General features: G+C 48.2%; 1 protein-coding gene across 8 annotated transcripts in view; it reads left to right on the top strand.

Annotated features, from left to right (window-relative positions):
* Window positions 1-19,642, top strand: part of CACNA1C (calcium voltage-gated channel subunit alpha1 C) — a 587,470-nt gene that overhangs the window by 352,384 nt on the left and 215,444 nt on the right. For all 8 annotated transcript variants that reach the window (XM_023756704.1, XM_023756709.1, XM_023756710.1 and 5 more), the window contains exon 4: window positions 13,243-13,382. In XM_023756704.1, coding sequence (XP_023612472.1) covers window positions 13,243-13,382 — 140 coding nt within the window. The remainder of the gene's footprint in view (window positions 1-13,242; window positions 13,383-19,642) is intronic.

Raw genomic sequence — 19,642 nt, 5'->3', positions numbered from 1 at the left:
TTTATCAGATCAAACAGCCCCATCACTTCAGGGATTCCAAGCTGAGAAGCACTTTCAAAGGAAAGGCTATATCTTGTATTATTTGCTTAGAAATTGAAAATCTGTTTTAATTCTACCTGAAGAGTGCTTTCATGAGATTTACTTCCTCATTATTGGTTCAGTACTGCCTACAGGAAAAAGCTCAGGTTCCTTCACTGACATTTGCAAGCCTCCCTGTCTAGCTCCTGTCCCTCCCTCCCCAGAAGCCCTCCTGGAGCCTGCAGTCAAATGCATTGTGCTGGAACCACTGCACTGTGCTGGGACCACTGCACTGTGCTAGAACCACTACACTGTGCTGGGACCACTGCACTGTGCTAGAACCACTGCACTGTGCTGGGACCACTGCACTGTGCTGGGACCACTGCACTGTGCTAGAACCACTACACTGTGCTGGGACCACTGCACTGTGCTGGGACCACTGCACTGTGCTGAGACCACTGCACTGTGCTGGAACCACTGCACTGTGCTGGGACCACTGCACTGTGCTGGGACCACTGCACTGTGCTGGGACCACTGCACTGTGCTGGGACCACTGCACTGTGCTGGAACAAGCATGTCTCAACCTGGGATCCTCCCCTGCAGGTTGATGGCATAGAGCAGGCCTGACAGCCCTGCCCTCACTTTGCCTCCCTTTGCTCCTGAACCTTCCACCCCCTTCCCCTGACTCATGGCACCCAGTGTCCTGGCACTGTGCCTGGCCTCAGACGTCTCTGTAAAAGCCACATGTCACCTTCTGTGGTCAATGATCTGCCTCTCCCCGCCCTCTGCACCTCCTGTCAGGTGTGACGGGTCCAGGCTGTACCCTGCAGAGCACCTTTGCTCCTGGGAAGCAGGGATAGGTTTGAGAATCTTATGGCTAAAAAGAACCATGGAGACCATTTGACTGGTGGTCCCTAACTTGGGCTCTTCAGATTTGGGGGTGAGTGCGGGGGCGGGGGTGGCTGTTAGGAATCCAGATTCCTAGGCCCATCCCAGAATATTCTAATTCAGCCCATTTGGGATGGGGGCCAGGAGGCTATATTTTTAACAAGTGTGTAAGACATTTCTAGGTAGCCATCAGAGAACTGAAATTCAGGATCCACTGATAAAGTCCAGCCTCTTCATTAGGAGGATATTGTGGGTGAAAAAAGTCAGGTTCACAGAAGCTGTGCAGCCTCCCACGGTCACCCGCTTGATAATGGCGGAACTAAAATTAGAGCCCAAGATTCCTGACTCCCAGGATGGTGCTCTCGCTGCCACAGCGTGCTCAGTGCCCTTGCTTTAGTTTTCAGAGGGAGAAAAAGCAACAAAAGGCTGTATGCAATCCAGGGGTCCACATGTGTGGTGGAGGCTGAGGGGTCCATACAGCCAGCGTGGTGCCAGGCAGACCACGGTCCCATCCTGTGCTGTGAGAATAATGATGGCTATGAGATAACCTCTGGAAAGTACCGTGCCCAGGACCTGGCATGTGACAAGAACTGTGAGCTGTTCCCAGTTACTTCACTTGCCTGCCACGAAAGGGCAGGAGGAGCCAGCAGGCCTTATGTCCAGCTTCATTGTGCTGCTGTGCAGTGAGCGCTTTCCAACAGGGCTCAGTGAGTGTCAGGTGAAGGAAGGCAGGACCCTGGGCCCCGTGGCCCCTGGTGTTTGGATCCTGAGATTCCCATCCCCCTTCCCACCTACACAAAATCCATCTTCACACGGAGAGACAGCTTACCTCACTCACCCCTGCCGGGGTCCCCAAAGGGTAAGACTGTGAATCACTCTTACCACACTCCCCTTTTAGGGCATGTCCCCATTTTTTATTGCTCTCTGTTTTATATCATTATAATTGAACTGATCAGCAGGGAGAACAAGCTCATTTTTACAAGGGAAAGAAGACAGCCACAAAAAGCCAAAATTATGACTGTTTGCAGCTTGCAGGAAACACGTATTAAATTAGATCTGCCTTCGGCATAGGCGTCAGCCAGTTTCCAAGAAGAGCTTGAGTGTGAGGAGCGAGCCTGCTTTGGAGGACAGGCGAGTTAGCCCTTTTTTAGGTGACTTGTGCTCAGCAGGGCAGCTAGGAGCAGTCTTCAGGGATATACTCCCTGACTGCCCAGAGCAGGAAGTGGACCATGGGTTCCTGCAGAGCAGAGACCTTATCTTCGAATCTTTGCATGACTGGTGCCCTGGTATTCACCACAGCGCCAGCTGCCATCAATGTCTAGAGGGTGAAAATAGCTTAATCACCCTTTCCCATGGCCAACCTGGAGACCTGCTCTAGCATCTCGGGGGAAGGGGCTCCAACACTGGGGTTTGCTTTCTCCTGCTCTAGGAGTCTATGACTCTCCACCCCACAACACCACACTGAGAAATACCAGTTCTGCATCTGTGTCCTTTATCTCCAGACTTCTGCCACTGGACTATGGGAGGAGCTCCTCCGTGCCTCCCACCCACCTCTTAGGACAGTAACATTACTGCTGCATGCAACCATGCCCTTTGTCTCAACATCCCTGTGCTGGAGCAGGAGGCTAAGCATAGCTTACATGGCTACCCTCTGATTGGGATTTGGGCTGATCTCTCTAGATCTAGTCTGAGATAGTAATCTGAAATAAGCATCTCACACCCAGGCTGAAAGCTAACCAGGAGACAGGAGCACTTGTCTGATAGTGTTTGAGAGCTTCTGCTTTTCCCAGCTGATGAGACTAAGCTTGGTGTTAATGTGCCCAAATGGCTGCTAAGGTGTGGAAGCACTAAGCAGGAGTGGGGTAGAGGCGGGAGGAGGAGTGATGTGTAGAGATAGCAAACAGAGTCTATCAATAAGGATGCCTTCAGATGCAAGTGTAAGAAAACTACCTCGAAATGTTTGCTACAGTAAGGAAGTTTTATGTCACATAAAATAAGCCCCAAATTAGGATGGCACCAAAGTTGGTTGAGTTAAATCAACAACTTTATCCAGGATGCCAGTTCTTTTCACCCTTTCTTGTTGCCACCCTCAGCATGTAGATCTCATGATGGTTGCCATGGATCCAGGCTTTATTTATATAGACATGAGCATGTCCAGCTAAAGAAAAGATTACAGTGCCAGGCTTGGGTCACATGCTTCTCCTCAAGCCAGAGGATGGTGATGATGGCAGTAGTGTTGATGGTGGTGGTTGGTGATGAAGATGGTGATGACGATGATAATGGTGATTGTGGTGGTGGTGGTGATGACAGTAGTGGTAACAGTGGAGATGGTGGTGGAGGTGTTCATTGGTGATAGTGGTGGTGGTAATAGTGGTGATGGTGGTTTTGTGAGAAGGAAAAGAAAGTGGGAGTATGAGGAGAAGAAATGTATCTGCCCTTCCTGCTTTACAAGTGATCATGAGACTCAACATTTGAATGTATGGAAGTGCCCTGTGAATGTAGAGTACTTCCCAGTGAGTTGCACTGTGGGGGTTACTGCATGGTTAGCAAACCTTCTCAATTCATGGGTCCTCTGCTCCTGGGAGCACTGACTGTCATCCTTCACCCTTGTCCACTGTAGCTGAAATAAATCACTTCAGGGAGCAAAGGATTGGCAGGTTCCCAGAGACACAAGGAAAATGCTCGCAGTTTTGGGACTGGGGTTATTAAAGCCAGAATGGAACCGATTACTGTAGATCTAAAGAATAGAGGGATGTGGGGCAAGGACATTCAGAATACAGGGAACCCAGCAAACAGGATACAGAGAAGTTTTTATTTTGTCTTTCTTTGATAACAGATGTGAGGCCTCAAGTCTCTAGTTTTTGTTAATGTCAAGAGGATCAAAAGAGGCACAAAAGTGAGTTGAGCCATATGCTGAGAGGCCAGGAGAGCTGATGTGGCCAGGGCAGCAGAGGAGACAGAGAGGCAGCAGGGCTAGTGCCGCTGACGGCTTCCACTGCCCAGGAGGGGCGCCACGGAGTAGACAGAGCCAGGACCTCTGGGGAGGACACACAAAGCCACCTGGAGCAGGGATGTTCACTCCTCGGACATGGGCAGAACACCTACTGTGTGCAGGTGCTAGGGCTGCAGTAATGTCAGCAACTGCCATTTGAGTGATGACTGTGTGATTTCTAATTCTCAAAATTACCCATCAATTTATATAACTATCCCCTGTCTACTGGTGAAGAAACCAGAGTTTGGGGAGGTTACATAGCTGGCAACTGGGAAACAATTTGATCTCAGGTGTGTCTGAATCCAAAGCCCTCTTTCCTCTATCATTTTGCCTTTCATTTAAAGATACCTCTTAACCAAAAGTGAAGAAGAAACTTGCTTCTGCCCTGCAGGCACTCTGTCCTGAGGGAGAGGAGGCCCTAGAAAACACAGTGTGATAAGTGATATCACTGTGATCTGAAGAGAGGGCCGGAAGCTGGGAGGAGGTGCTAACCAGTCTGTCCTTTCTGGGGCAGGGTAGCTGGGCAGTGACAAGGTGATGACAGGGTGCTGTCCAGGAGCCTGAGGAGAAAGGGTAGGGCTTGGCAGGGCATGAAGAAGAGTGTTGCCATGACAACCTGTCTGGCTTGGGTGAGGTGAGTGAACATTTGGTGTGGCTGGGGTGCAGGGTGGTGGCCAGGCATGAGGCCAGAGGGACTGGTGGGGTCGGCCTGTGGCAGACCTGGGAGCCAGGCTCAGGATGCTGGGCTCCATTTCCAGGCAGAGGAGCATTTGGAGGTTTTAAAGAAGTAAAACAGCCTGGATGTCAATGCAACCAGTTAGGAAGCTGCTTTGGTATCTAAACAGCCAGTGATGGGGGCCAGGAAGGAGACAGACAGTGGGGACGGATAGAAAAGATGGGCTGTTTCCCTGGGTCAGGTGTTAGTCTACTCCTCAAAGAGTTTTGAGGCCACTGCTGCATCTTCCTTCTATTTGGGAAATTACACACTAGCCACAGGTCACTAAGCAAATGCCCCAGTGTCCCCAGGAGTAATTCAGGCCTGACTGGTGATTGGTAGTATCTGTCACCCTGTCCACTCCATTTCTCCAAAAGAAAAGGCAATGTCCCTGAACCAGAGAGAGCTCCTTGGAGGGAAGGGGCTGGCCATACTCTGACAGTGGAGCTGCCCAGTGACAGGACGAGCAGCCATATAAGGAAGTGACCTTCTGAAGTGGGGGCCAGCAAGGGCGAGAGCTCCTGCTGTGGGCAGATGCTGGTTGTATAACATTGGGCTTCTTTTGAATCCAAGAGAGCAATGCAAATAGTATGTGACAAAGGTTGCTTGTCCCCTCTGTACCGCTCATATGCTGGACTCCAGATAGAGAACTTCAGCAGGCCAGTCTCTGCCCTGTGGGACTTGACAGTTGAGAAATAGAGCCTAGAAGGGGGCTCCATGGATGACAGAGATGCTATCTCAGGGGCAGGGGCAGTGAAGGGCCCAGAAGGAGTAGGCAGGCAGCATGCTCAGTGCACTTGGGATCTGAGGCTGGTGCCAACGGGCTGGGACAGCTGAGGCTAGTCCGGCATCTAGAGAAGAAGACATGAATGTGAGAAATTAATCAGTGGATAAGTCACTTCAATTTAGTATCATGGGCAAGCGCAAAGAAAACAGACCAGTTGGAGGACAGTTTTTATTTTTCTAAACTGAGCTACTGTAAAACACTGGCATACTTTTCAACTCACTCAGCCTCAGTTGCTATTTGGACTCGATAAATAGGTGAATATTCTTTTCAAGGCTGCTTTACTCTTAGGCTATTAAATGGTTTGTCCCCTCCCTTCTTCCTTTACAGGAAGTATTGAGTCTTAAGGCCACCACCATCTGAACCACCAGGCACCTTCTAAATAGGCTTCTATATGAGACCCTTGGGAAGGGCTTGCCCTCAAAAATTGAGAAACCGAAGCAGTTGTCTTCAGTGGGCTCCCACCTCCCTGCCAATCCCCCTTCTCCTCAATCCAGGTACCCCAGACATCTGGCCAAGTTCTCACCATGAAAAGCAATGCTGTCAACATTCCGATGAATCAGTCCCGTTTAAGGTGGTAGCTGATACAGGTTTAAATATGACCTCAGGTAGTTTAGATGGAGACCACTAAAAGTTAGAAAACCTTTAAGATCCAAAGGAATGCTTTTTTTTGCATTGTAGTAAATAACATAAAATTTTCCTTTCTAACCATTTTTAAGTGTACACTTCAGTGACATTAATTATACTCACAATGTCGTGCAACTATCACCGCTATTTCCAAGGGTTTTTATTCCCTGAACAGTTCCTCCTTCCAGCTCCCGGTAACCTCTAATCTATGTTCTGTCTCTGGATTTGCTCATTCTAGGTATTTCACATACATGAAATCATACAGTATTTGTCCTTTTGTGTCAGGCTTTTTTCACATAGCACAATGTCTTCAAGGTTCATCCGTGTAGCACGTGTCAGAATTCCATTTGTTCTATGGCTAATATTCCATCCTGTGTGGATATACCATATTGTGTTTATCAGTCATCCACTGATGGAAGGAAGGCTTCTTAATGGCTGCATTTCAAGCACCAGTAGGGACCCCCAGGAGGAGGTTTTGGGACCCTGCTACCCACCCTTCCAGCCATACCATATAGATGGCCCTTTACTGCCCAATGACTGGTGGGTACAATAATTCAGGGTTTCATTCAGTCCACAGACAGAAAGAGCTGTGCTGTGTCAGAAGGTGCACCAGCCAGCTGTTAGGAAACCTGAGTGCTCATCACATCGGGTAGATGCTCGGCCTTGGACAAGTCCCCTTACTTCTGTATAATGAGGAGCTTGGAATGTGTGTCCTTATTTCTTATTTCTACAAGTCCGTCAGTGTCCTAAGAGGGCAATGGGGCAAGTGGGGTGGGGTGGAGCAGACCCTCAGGAAATATCTGTGACTTGAATGAATGAATGAATGAATGAATGAATGAGAGGAGAATTGGAGAATGAGGAACTATGGTATTCCAGTTTCTTTGCCCCCCTTCATTAGAGAATAGGCAGGCGGCTATAATTTGAGGTCAGATTGAATGGTACTTAAGTTATGAAACAGTCCGGAATCCAAGGTGCTGCTTGAAGCGTTATTATTGTGTTTAATGTCTTTGCACCTTGTACTGAGATGAAATTCTATGACTGGGCTTCTTATCAACTTGTTTGGTGTAGAATTCTTGGCAGCTTTAATAAATACACTTGCCTAAATTTAAGAGGGTGCATATGGGCTTAGTCCCAATTCTTACACCCTGGTCTGTTATATAGCAGATGTAAGCTGTAGAGTGTTCAACATGGACAGTGGGCATTGCCAAGATGTGCCGTGTGTGTGTGTGTGTGTGTGTGTGTGTGTGTGTGTGTGTGTGTGTGTATGCGCAGAAATGTGCATCCATGAATAGACAAGCTCTCTACAGCTGTCCTTGTCCTAGGAGCTCTACCTTGGCATGGCTCCTGCTCACAAGGACAAATAGTACTAATTTCTTTAATGAAGGATTTTTTATTATAAAATCCATTTGTATTCATGGTGATCATCAGACAAGGAGGACAGGAACTCCATGTTCCTTTCCATGTCTTGGAATCTGTGCTTTAGGCAGAACTGCACGCAGACCAGGCATCAGCATCCCCACTCCTCACTTGCCATAGAATTTTGGAGAGAATTTATACGTCATCTACTACTTTGGAAGTGGTGTTCAGAGTTCCAAGAAAAATGCAAAAAGCAGTGATTCCTCTTCTGAAATAAAATCTTATGCAGAACCCTGCATATGAAGCCAAATAAAAGCCTTCCAGGCTGGTTAGGAAGAGGGGGCGACTTCCTTTTGTGCATATTCTCTGTCTACACCCCCATCAAATTGTCCTGAATGAATGGCATTCCACTGTGTTAGGACTTTTGGACAACTTAGTATGTGGGTTCAAATGGCACTGCTCTGGTTCAGGGGTGGACAGCCAAAGCCCCACTTTCTCAGTCTTCCCCTAAATTGTAGCTGCTCCCAAACAGCACTGTAGAAACCAAGGGCTCTCTGCAGCACTGTATGTTTTTAAAATGCTTAACTAGTTCTTTTACAGATAAAAAAAATAGAGCCAGAAAAGTAAAATGACTTGCCCAAAGACACACAGAGTCAGTTGGTGCCAAAATCAAGATTATTACTGTCGAAAAAATAATTGAGTCTCTGATCTCTGTAAGTTTAAAAAGGATATGTACACATGAAAAGATAAATGGAAAACTAAGATAGCCAGTACTCATCAGTGTCTGATTAGCTTCACGAGTGTTTAGAAGATGTCATTACTCTTGGGAACTGAGCTCTCTCCCCACTGAATTCTTCTAAATGTTTCCAACATGGGTGTGACCATGGGCCCTGGTTGCCAGTGGTAGCCCTAAGAAATGAGCAGGGAGAGAGGAAAGAAAGGGAGAAGAACATGGAAATGAAAGGAAGCAGAGGAGGAATATAGCATTGGAGAGGAAGAGACGTGATAGAAAGGAAGAAGAAAGACGGGACCATCTGCCAGGGCCCGGTCATCACACTGCCCCAAGGAAGGGGCTCCTCCAGGAGCCCTGGGGAATCCAGTCCCCACATTCGCAGCCTTGAGAGTCTGGTGTTTCCCTGACTTGGTCCCATGGTTTGTTCTCTCTTTTGCAGTTTTTCTACCTCCTCCACCCTTTCCAACCTCAACACGGAATAGTAGGAATGAGGATCTTAGTCTGTTCCAGGTTGGCTTCCAAAGTTCCCTGGTTCCCAAGAGCACAGAAAGGGCCATTCACATGCTGACTGTTGGGTGCATTCTCTGAGAGCCCCTCGGCCCTTGCAGATTCAGGAGGGCACACGGAGCTCGGGCCTCAGGAGGGGGCTACTCAACAGTGTGTCCTCACAGGACTGGAGACACCGACACCGGGGTATCAACAGCAAGAGAATAATCTGTGACAAAGTTTTGTTTTTCTTTACTCCATCCATTTTCACCCTTAGATGTTTCTATAGCAGTACAGCACATATTTTCAAAGGATCACTGAAGCTGTTTCATTTATTTAAGGGTTTTTTGTTTTTTTTAGATTAATTCTGTAAAAACATTCATGCCCCTAAGGTCAGAGTGAATACAATGCTTTTCCCAGTGGCAGTCAGCACAGATGGCTGTGTCCAGATCTTGCACCCACGGGCACCTGCCCCTCCTCTGGGTTCTTGTTCACACTCCTTCTTACTGACTCCCTGGTCCCTTTTCACTTCTATCCCAGGTCCTTAGCAAGAGCAGTGTGACCAGGGAGGCCAGATGAGATGAAGTGACCTTTGGATTGAGGGTCAGGAAATCTGGTTTCCTGTTCTTGGCCTGTGCCTCCCTGGCCTTGGTATCTTATTAGTCTCCTAATTTTTCAAATGAGGAGGTTAATTGGATAACTGCCAAGATCCCTTTCTCTCACACGCCTGGTTTGAGGAAGGGTCCTGTAACTTCTGCCTAGGAGATAAGTGTCACAATGAGGACGTGCTTTCCTGGGGATGAGGTTGTCCCTTACACGGTTGGATTCCAGCCTCAGCTTTTTTTCTCTTTAGTCCGCACGCTCTCCCAGGGCCACCTCCTTCAGCCCTCCCTGCAAGCTGCACTCCCCTCTGAGCCCCACCTCTGCATCTTGATGTCCCACAAGTGCCCTAATTCAGCAAGTCCAGAACTGATGTCTCTCCCCCTTCCTCTTCCTAGTCCCCTACTGCGGTGAGAGGCATCACCATCCAGAGTCGCCCAATTAGAAACCTCAGGGAGGGGACAGTGCACTTCTTTCACTGCCTTTTCCTCCAACCCCTGCGTGCAATCAGAAACCAAATTACATCTTTTATAAAGTATCTCTCAAATCACCTACTGCTCAACTAGTCCCTCTGTCTCTACTGCGGCTTGAGACTATGACCTCTGTATGGGTCACTCACCCACCCTCCCCACCCCCGTCACCACTGTCATGCTCTATGGAAGGGCAACACTGCAGTGCACATCTGACCCCGTCATTCCAGGCTCCTCAGAATGGAATCCGAGCCCCCCAGGTGTGGCACACTGGCCCCTGGTCATCTACCCAATCCCCTTCCACCCCCAATTTTCTCGCAGCCTTCACTCCAGCCGCATCAAAATGTATGCATTTTCCTGAAGCTCTCCACACTCCCCCCCCTCCTTAGTTCTCCCTCCACGTGGAGTACCTGACCCCCACCCCCACCTGCACAACACTCATCCTTCAAGCTTCGTCTCAGAAATGCTGACCATTGGGAAGTCCACCCAGCACATACATGTGTATGTCAATGTCTGAGTGATTCACTGTCATGTCAGATGGGTCCTCTGAGTCTCCACGTGTTATGTGCCAGGGTGTGGGACAAATGTCACATAGTTTAGACCAGGGGTGGGCAAACTTTTTGACTCGAGGGCCACAGTGGGTTCTTAAACTGGACCGGAGGGCCGGAACAAAAGCGTGGATGGAGTGTTTGTGTGAACTAATATAAATTCAAAGTAAACATCATTACATAAAAGGGTACGGTCTTTTTTTTTTTAGTTTTATTCATTTCAAACAGGCCGGATCCGGCCCGCGGGCCGTAGTTTGCCCACGGCTGGTTTAGACTTTATTGGAAGAATTAAAAAGGCCAAAGGTCACAAGAGAAGCCACAGACATGTCCCCCTTTAGTCTCCCATCTCACAAAGAGGTGTGCTAGGTCCAGGAAGCCACTGGTCTGCAGTGTGGGGCTGCATCGCAGCAGAGGGGACCAGGACCCCTCTGCCCCCTGGCTTTTCTCTTTTTATAGGGAAATCAAGCAAGGAAGAGCAGCCTTGTAGATGAGGGAATAAATAGACTGCTTGGTGCCAGGCAGTCTGGGTTGGGGGTGCCAGCTGTTTACAAGAGTTGTCTGGGAATGCTGGCTTCCCAGCACATAGGGCCCTCGGAGCCTTTGGGATATTACTGTTCTCCCTTCCCTGGGGAAGAGGTGCTCTAAGCTTGGGTGCTGCCTCTCTCAGAAGGTTTAGACACCCCAGAGGGAGCTCCAGTGGTACTTTAAGATAGTTCGGCTGGTTGTTCCACACTGACAATGAATGACTGGATGGATGTGGGCGGATGGACATGTAAAAGTAATTAGCACATATGCGAACATATGAAAATGCCTGGCACCTAGTGGGTACCCAGCTCATGTTTATTTCCCTTTCCTTGTCTTCCCTTCTCATCCCAGCTCCAACTCCGTGGATTTTCCACAGAGGTTTCTGGGATACAGAGGAGGTGGTCTGTCATCTGGCATAAACATGAAAGCTCTGACCATCATGGGGATGGGCCTGTGTGGCTGTCTGACAGCCCCCACCCCCCTTCCACAAGTTTCCTCAGGTTGCACTATGCCCTTTTGTTTCCTTTTCAACACTACTCTGATGTTCATTTTAACAGAAAGTAACCTAATTTTAGAAGATTGGAGGCTCCCACACATTGTGATTTGTACCTGGGTCACAGCTCCTAGGCAGCCTCATCCCCAGACTAACTTTATGATGCTCCAGTGGGTAGAAAGTAAAGGATGGATGCCTGCCTCTGAGATGCTGATTCAATCTGATCTCTCCATTCCCTTCCCACAATTGCTGCCTGACCTGGGCCTGCATCCGCACACAGGCCAGTGGTTCTTAAACTTCACGTGTCTCAGAGACACCTGGAAATTGTCTGTAATGCACAGTTCCAGGCTGCATAACCAGGAGATCTACTTCAGTAGGTCTGGTTGGGGCCCAGAATTCTGCATTTTTTTTAAACTTTGCATCCTTAAACTGCTTCACCCCAGGGGTAAGGCCAGTAGGGGATCCAGAAAGAATGAAGGGAGCACAGGGACATGCATGGACGGACCTCTTCCTGCAGAGATACCCATCAGGCTCCCAATGCCCCCATCTCGGAGCACCCTCCAGCAGCTTGGTGGAAGGAGGAGGGCCTTCCCGGGTGATGCTCACTCTACAATGTGGGTGGGACGGGAGACCTTCAGTGAGCTCCACTTGACCTGGTAGAAGATGGGAAAATAGGTCTGGGTGTTCTGAGTTGAATGCTTCCTGGAGGTTGTGGACGGGTCTGTCCTGCTTAGAGGACCTGTGGCCTAATGCCACATGGACTGTTGTTTTTGTGGCTCCAGTGAGAGATGGGCTGAGGGTCCTGCGGAGGCGAGCAGTGGAGTGTGAAGAACCAGGCAGCAGCCGTGGCTTGATGGGGGCCATTAAGGATCTGCACTGGGGATGGTTGTGGGAGAAAGCAATTAGTGGTGCAGAAATCTTGCGAATCAGCCTGGAGTCAGCTTGCTCTAATTCAGCCAAAGAGTCTGTCCTGTTCAGTGTGGGTTCCCAGGGTCAGGAGCTGCAGCCTTAAATGCAAAGCCCTTCTTCGAGGTGGCAGAGGGAAGAAATGACTGCCTACCTCCTGCCGCTGAGAAAAGAGATGAACCTCTTCCATTCACTATCCCCATCCCAGTGCCTGTCTCCATCCCGGAAATGCTGATTTTCACTGCTAACCTGCTCTATGTCTTTGGACAGAATTTTATTTTCTCGAGAGAGAGAGTTCAAATTTTTGGACATGTGTATGTGAGCAGTTTTGCCTGTTTCAGCTGCTGTTGAGAGATCTTCAGTGTCTCAAACACAGCTGTGTGCTTGCTCTTTTGGAGAGCTCAGCTGGTACTCTACCAAGACTGTGTTGTCTCCAGGGTTTGTTACCTTGAATCATGGCACACTCCTCCTGCGGTCCTTTCTCAGCACCCTCTCCTATGTCCAGGCATTGTTTCCCTTTTCAGTGGTTCTCAACCTGTGGGTCGTGACCCCTTTGGCGGTCGAACAACCCTTTCACAGGGGTCGCCTAAGACCATCCTGCATATCAGATATTTACATTATGATTCATAACAGTAGCAACATTACAGTTATGAAGTAGCAACGGAAATAATTTTATGGTTGGGTCACAACATGAGGAACTGTATTTAAAGGGCCAGAAGGTTGAGAACTACTGCTTTAGATCAAGACATGATGGGTTCTCTCCTGAGAAGGTACTATGACATATTCACTGATTAAGTAAGATGTTTCCCCCAAAATGTGTAATTTTTGACCATTATAATATTTACACTTTAACAGAAGATATTTAAAGACTTAAAAACAAACAAAAAACCTAATGCCCAGTGCATTGGAATTCTAATCATGAAACAGACTGTGGAGTTACTAATTTGTCTTGGGGGTCCTACCCAGTGTCCCCTTAATTCCTCCCATGGGGGTGGGGATAGCATTCTCCTCCACCTTTTGTGAGAGTTGATGGGGCAGAACTTTATAAAACCCCCAATCTAACAATTTTCTTTTTCTCTCTCTTCTATTTTTGTTTCCTAGGAACGAGTGGAATATCTCTTTCTCATCATTTTTACTGTGGAAGCATTTTTAAAAGTAATAGCCTATGGACTTCTCTTTCACCCTAATGCTTACCTCCGCAACGGGTGGAATTTACTAGATTTTATAATTGTGGTTGTAGGGTAAGTACAGCTACCCTTCTCTACTTCCTCCCCTCACCCCTGCCGCCAACCAATACATATCTCTCTTCCCTTTTGTGTTTATATCTCCTTTTGATCTGGTCACAGTGGCTCTGGGCTCAGGCAGAACAAGAGGACTTACTAAATATCTCTTTGAATTCAGACTTTCTCCAAAGGGAAAGGAGCCATTATCTAGGAACCTCCTCACCACTACTCCCACATGCGCGCACACACACACACACACTCACACACACGCATGCATGCATGAGTTGAATGTGAGTGCTTTTGATGGGACCCAGGGTCCTTCATGCAACTTAGGAGAGTCCTCTGCTTAAGGTGTTTTCTTCCATCTCCAACCACACCTGGCCTGACAGCGCCTCTGACCAATGTCCCTGCTGTGTCACTGAGCAGATTAGTTCAGCTTGACTGTGAGCATGCAGTCCCCGGGCCTGGTTGGGGCTGGCACACAAGCGTTGTGGATGCCCCCTCTCACCTCTGCAGTGAGCTTTGTTCTGTGGCCAAGGAACCAGGCTGCTCAAGACAGGTGGGTGAGAAGAAAACAGGGAACTATGAAGGACCAAGATGATGAGTAGCCAAACCCAAATCAAACACAGCCTCCCCTTGACATGCTGCTGGATTTTAGTATCAGATGAGGCAAAGTCAATATATGCTTTTTTTTTAAAAAAAAAAAAGCATTGTATGAAATCTTAAATAAAATTTAGACGTGATCTCCTCATCAAGGAATTAGTAACTTCACAGAATGATTCTCTAGGAAATGTTTCTATCTAACATGCCTACATCTGCTGTTTGAGATGTAACTTATTAGCACACGGTGGTTGAGGTTCCTACGACTCGGCTGTTTTCTAAAGGGAGGGTCCCTTTGCAGCAAGATTTCACTTTAAGAACTAGCTGGCTTCTTTGAGCCCATGGAGTGCTCAAGTTGTAGCCACCTTGTGTTTCCACTGCCTTGGAGTTCTGACGGGCTTCATTGTCAAGGTCAATATGTCATTTGGCTCTTATCCCAAGAAACTATTTTCCTGAATCCTTTTGTGCTGTCCCAGTGAAGACCAAGGCCTCACAGTTTCTCCAGACCACTCGCTGCTTGTGATCTCATGGGAGTGTCTGGTCTTTCCTGAAGGAAATAACACGGGGGCAAATCGAGGTCAATTAGAAGTTATGTCCTTGTCTCTGGCCATCTGGATGGCTTGTGAGGGTTTGGAACTATTTTAGAGTTTTTACTTTGTTGTCCATTTTTGCCTGACCAATGAGTGACACACTTTGGCCACATTAACATCAGGGATATTTGGGTGACTTGAGGAGCACTAAAATCAGACTATTTGCCAGGAATATATCTGGTTCCAGAGGACTTGGAGTGAGGAGGCAGTTATACAAGAGATTTTGCCAGAATTTCATGCCAGAATGTACAACAAGTGACTCCACAAATGCCTTGAATTAACTCAGTAAAACATAGCAGAGGTCTTTAAGGTGGGTTGTTCCAAATGTCCCTGAATCCTTTTTAAATCCAGCATCTTTTGCAAGGCCTCAGTCTCCCGGGAACTTTTCATACATGTGTGGAAAAGAGCCCCAGGCTGAGCTCGGGTGCTTCTGGGAGCCATGGAGAGACGAGGTATCTTGCTGGGACCAATTTTGTTTAGGCAAGGACGCTGCTTTCTCTCATGTTTATGAATGCATCGGAGTTGACCAGATACAGCGCCGTGCTCCATTCACGGCCTTAACTAGAGCACAAGAGGTGAGAACAGGCAGCACCGGTAGGCATCCAACAGGAGCCCTGGGATGGGGGAGCAGGTGCCGGCCACGCCTGCGCACTGGGCAACGCTGTTCATCTCCAGCTTGTTTAGATTCCCCTGCACCCCTTGTACTGCTTCTCCTTCTCACAACCACAGAGGGTGGACTTTTTGTGGGTCATCTAGATTCTGGTCACATCTCCCTGGGGTCTAGACCATGAGCCCAATGGAGAAAGGCAGGCATTCTCCCAAAAGACACCTCTAGTTGACTCTAAGCCTTTTGCTCACCTTGTGGTTCAGCGTGACCCTTTGAGTTCTTCCCCATTAATATCACACGTGGCCATGTTTGGGACCTAGTTTCTCTTCTCCATGGGCACTGGTCCCGGGGGCTTTCCATCCAGCCTAAATCTCAGCCAATCCTACTGACTCAAAAAATGGCGCACATCCCCCCCACCCCCCACAGAAGGTGTAGCTCAACCACCTCTGTTCAGCCGAGCCTCCCATTCCTACTGTCTTTATAGTATTAAATGGGTATCCCTGTTTCCCTTGCATCTCCTGGTAAATATCTGCTCTCCTTGGCACCCCCCCACAGCTATTTAGGGGAAGGTCTCTCCTGCCTCCTTCAGGTCAGGAGAGTCTGCCTGGGGGTGCCCCTGGGGAGGGGAGTACCTGCCTGCTGCCGGAGGGCCAGGTCGAGAGCCGCTCTCTCACCTCTGCATTGCCCTTCCGGTGGCCTGTGATGAGGCATTTCCTTCCTCCTACAGACCTGTCACATTTCCATCCTAAAGTGGGGTTAGCTCCTTGGTATGGTGGGAGATGCTGCTGCTGAGTGAACATGGAGAGGACTTCAGAGGCCTCTGTGAGCTACCCCGACCCCAGCCTACCCTGAGAACTGGGGACTCACAGTAGCTCCCTCCGCTCCAGACATGCTGCGGCAGCCACAAAGGCTTCTGTCTCCTTCCTCATATGTTGGTCCTGCCTCACTGGGGCCTCTGGAGCCTCATTGCCCTGTTCTTTTAAAAGCTCTAATGTCCAGCTAAGGAACCACCAGACACACCTCCTACAGAAATCGCCCACCCCCGTCCCCATACACACACACAAAGCATCAGCATCTGAACCTAGCCCTCAGGACAGGTAGGCACCAAGCCTGGTCCCACCTTTACAGTGTCTAATGAGGAGAAACACAGCATTCCCCACAGGCCAAGGCAAACATCCCCCAGGCCTGTCCCTGCATTTCCTACCCCTTCAAAACTAAAGACAGACACTTAATAAAGAGTCTGCATCAAGTTGGAGCAGGGGTTAAAAGACAGGAAAATTGTCTACTCTCTGCTCCCTTCACGGAATAATATATGGTGAACATCTTGTACTCCGATAAGCATATTGCTTTCTTTTCGGAAATACTAGCAACCACATCTGGTTTGGATTTGGAATGCTATCTGACCAACTTGTGAGCAGGTCTCCATTTCCATGATCTAGACTTCAGTGGAAAGAACATTTCTCTGTGGAGAAAGGAGCCTGCTCCCCCACCCTGGCAAACCACTGCCTGGGATTCCAGGCATCACCAGCTAACATGTGAAGCCGTCAGATTGCCAAGCCGAGCTGAAAGAATCATGGAGCACAGAGAGGCTTTAGATGTGGTCTGGCCAGGGTCATCTAACTCCTTTTAGCTGCAGAACCCATTTTCAAACAAAGCCTTACTCAGAGGCCCAATGCAAAACACAGATCAAAGGGAGCCCACTGTTATATATGGGGAAAGGATCCAGAACCCCAGTCACTCACCTCTGGCCTCCCTGCCGGAGATGCCCCCAAGGTTCCATGGAGCACAGTTTGAAAATCCTTAACCTAGACCAACCTCATCATTGCTGGGCCCTGCCTGGATCTGAGCTTCTGCAAAGCTAAGCCTGCAGCTACAGCCTCCCATTTCCAGGTCCACTGCTCTGGGCGTGAGTTATTTAAGGGTTGAGTCTAATCCTCAAAACAATGTTGCCCTGGCCCTGAGTTCATGTCTGGTAAGGGAACCCAGTTTTCATACCTGGACTTCCTTCTTGACCCCAGACCCTGGCCCAGCACACTCTCCACTGGCAGTGAATCAGTAGTCATCTCAAGGTACAAAGGACAGAAATTTTCCCTGTTGTTCTTGGTTACCACAGAAAGTCTGTCTCCCATCCCATGTAGGCTGTGTGTCCTCTGATCTGCACCTTCTCCCCTCCACCCCACTCCTGAATCCTGCCCACTGTGCCCACTGTGCCCTCTGTTCCCCACAGTCCATCTCCACTCAGGGGCAGCAGACATTTCTGTAAAGAGTCAGGTAACAGCTTTTCAGCTTCGTGAGCCCTGCAGTCTCTGTCCCAGCTATTCAACTCTGTGGGGAGAACACAGCAATTATGTAAGGGGAGGGTGTGGCCGAATTCCAGTTAGACTTTATCTTCTGACCCCTCCTTTCACTTTCTGGCTTTAACCTGAGGGTCCTGCTCCCCTTGCAGTCTCTAGAGGTGGCCCATTTCCCTCCCAGATGCTTCATTCCACAGCCCAGAGGTCAGGAGAGTGGCCCTGATTTCCCCTTCTTTCTGCTTCCGACCACTGTTCCTCCCATTAAAATCCTCCACTTTTGATGTTTGTGTCATCGGATACTTCTGTGGCCCACATCTCCTATTGTTGTCCTTTACAGACCTTTGAGTCACTCCACATTCCTTGAGGAGTGAGCTCTTGACTCCCTCCCACTCTCCAGCACTCACTGCTCCACTGCTGCCACCACCTTCCCCCCTCTGGGAGCTTCTTCCCTAGGGGTCCCGACTCCATCCTGTTTCAGCTGCGCACTCCCATGGTTATACCAATATCCCTGCCATTCCCTAATAACTACACCCTCCCTATAATCTCAAACCAAACATTCTACTCTAAGCGATACCACCATCTTTCCAGCTCACTCCCTCTAGCACTTACCTCCAACAATCCATTCGTCCTGCTGCATCTGTCTGCTCCTCCTCCCATCATGGGCACTCTGCCTTCCAACTGGCTTAGATGCCACATCCCATCATTAGAATCCTTCACTTGCATTTATTCTCAACTTCTTTTATTCCTCTCTTCATTTGTCTTGCTCACCAGTCCTGATCAAATCCAACTAGATGGAGATTTTTTGGTACCTGAAGCTGTGCCATTGAAAGGGGGAGAGACATATGCAAAGTGAAGCTAATGGGTCTCACTTTACACTCCTGACCACCAACCTCGAATAGGTCAACGGTGATTCCTGGCAACCATGCTACATGTTCCTACTCACTCTTCCACTTTCTCTATGATTCTTTAATGCCCTTGCCTTTCTCTTCAGTCTTCTAATACGTCCTCCCCTTTCACATTTTTAGCTACCCGTTTCCCTGGGAACACAGATGCAGTCAAAAGAGAATTTTCATGCATTCTCACAACTACATCTGTGCCCTATAATGTGCCTCCCAACCTGAATCATGATAAACCTCTCCACCTCTATATAAGGCCAGCATCCCTAAGTGTGCGTTAGGTCCCATCCTGCCTACTGAAGGACATCGGTCCTTTGAGTAATTGTTCCCTCTGTCTGCATTGTCAAATTATCCATCTCTGTTAGATGAGTCCCATCACATTTAAAAATGCTATCGAATCTTCATTTAAAAACAAAACACTTGATTCCATACCCCCTCTGAAAACTACCATTTTCCTCTAATCCCTTTTATAGCAAAATTCCTCAAAGGAGTTGTACAGTAGCCACCAGGCACATGTGGCCATTCAGCACCTGAAATGTAGCTAATCTGAATTCAGATATGCTGTACATGTAAAATACACAGTAGAGTTAAAAGATTTAGAATAAAAGATAGAGTGACAACTATCTTATTTAAAATTCTTTACTTATATTTATTACAAATAAAATATTTTGGTTACATTGGGTTACATAAATATATTGCCAAAGTTAATTTCACCTGTTTCTTTTTTACTTTTTTAATATGGCTACTAGAAAATTTAAATTATATATGTGGCTCACATTTGTGGCCTGTATCATATTTCTTTTGGACAGAGCTGTCCATTCTCCCTGTCTCTAGTGTTCCTCCTGTTCTCATATCTATTAGGTTTTTGTCCCCATCACTCTATCAAAACCTGTTTGCATGGTCTCATTGGTCTTCATATTACTAAATTCCATGGTCAGTGGTCCATCCTTGTATCTGTAGCACTTGATGGTTAACCACTCTCTTCTCATGACCAGTTCTTTCACAGCCCACCATTCTATCTACTTGTCTGTTTTATTGGTTTCTCCTCTCCTTCACCCCTTGGTGTTGGAGCCCCAGGGTTAAGTCCTATCACATCTTCACTTTCTACACTAGCCTCCTAGGCCCGTGGTCGGCAAACCGCAGCTCGTGAGCCACATGCAGCTCTTTGGCCCCTTGAGTGTGGGTCTTCCACAAAATACCGCCACACTCAAGGGGCCAAAGAGCCGCATGTGTTTCGTGAGCTGCGTTTGCCGAGCCGCAAGTTGCCGACCCACTGTTCCTAGGCAATCTC

The sequence above is a fragment of the Myotis lucifugus genome, unplaced genomic scaffold (assembly GCF_000147115.1).
Source record: "Myotis lucifugus unplaced genomic scaffold, Myoluc2.0 scaffold_98, whole genome shotgun sequence".
Taxonomy (NCBI): domain Eukaryota; kingdom Metazoa; phylum Chordata; class Mammalia; order Chiroptera; family Vespertilionidae; genus Myotis; species Myotis lucifugus.
Note: the sequence above shows the minus strand (reverse complement) of the source record. Positions and strands in the feature narration are given on the sequence as shown.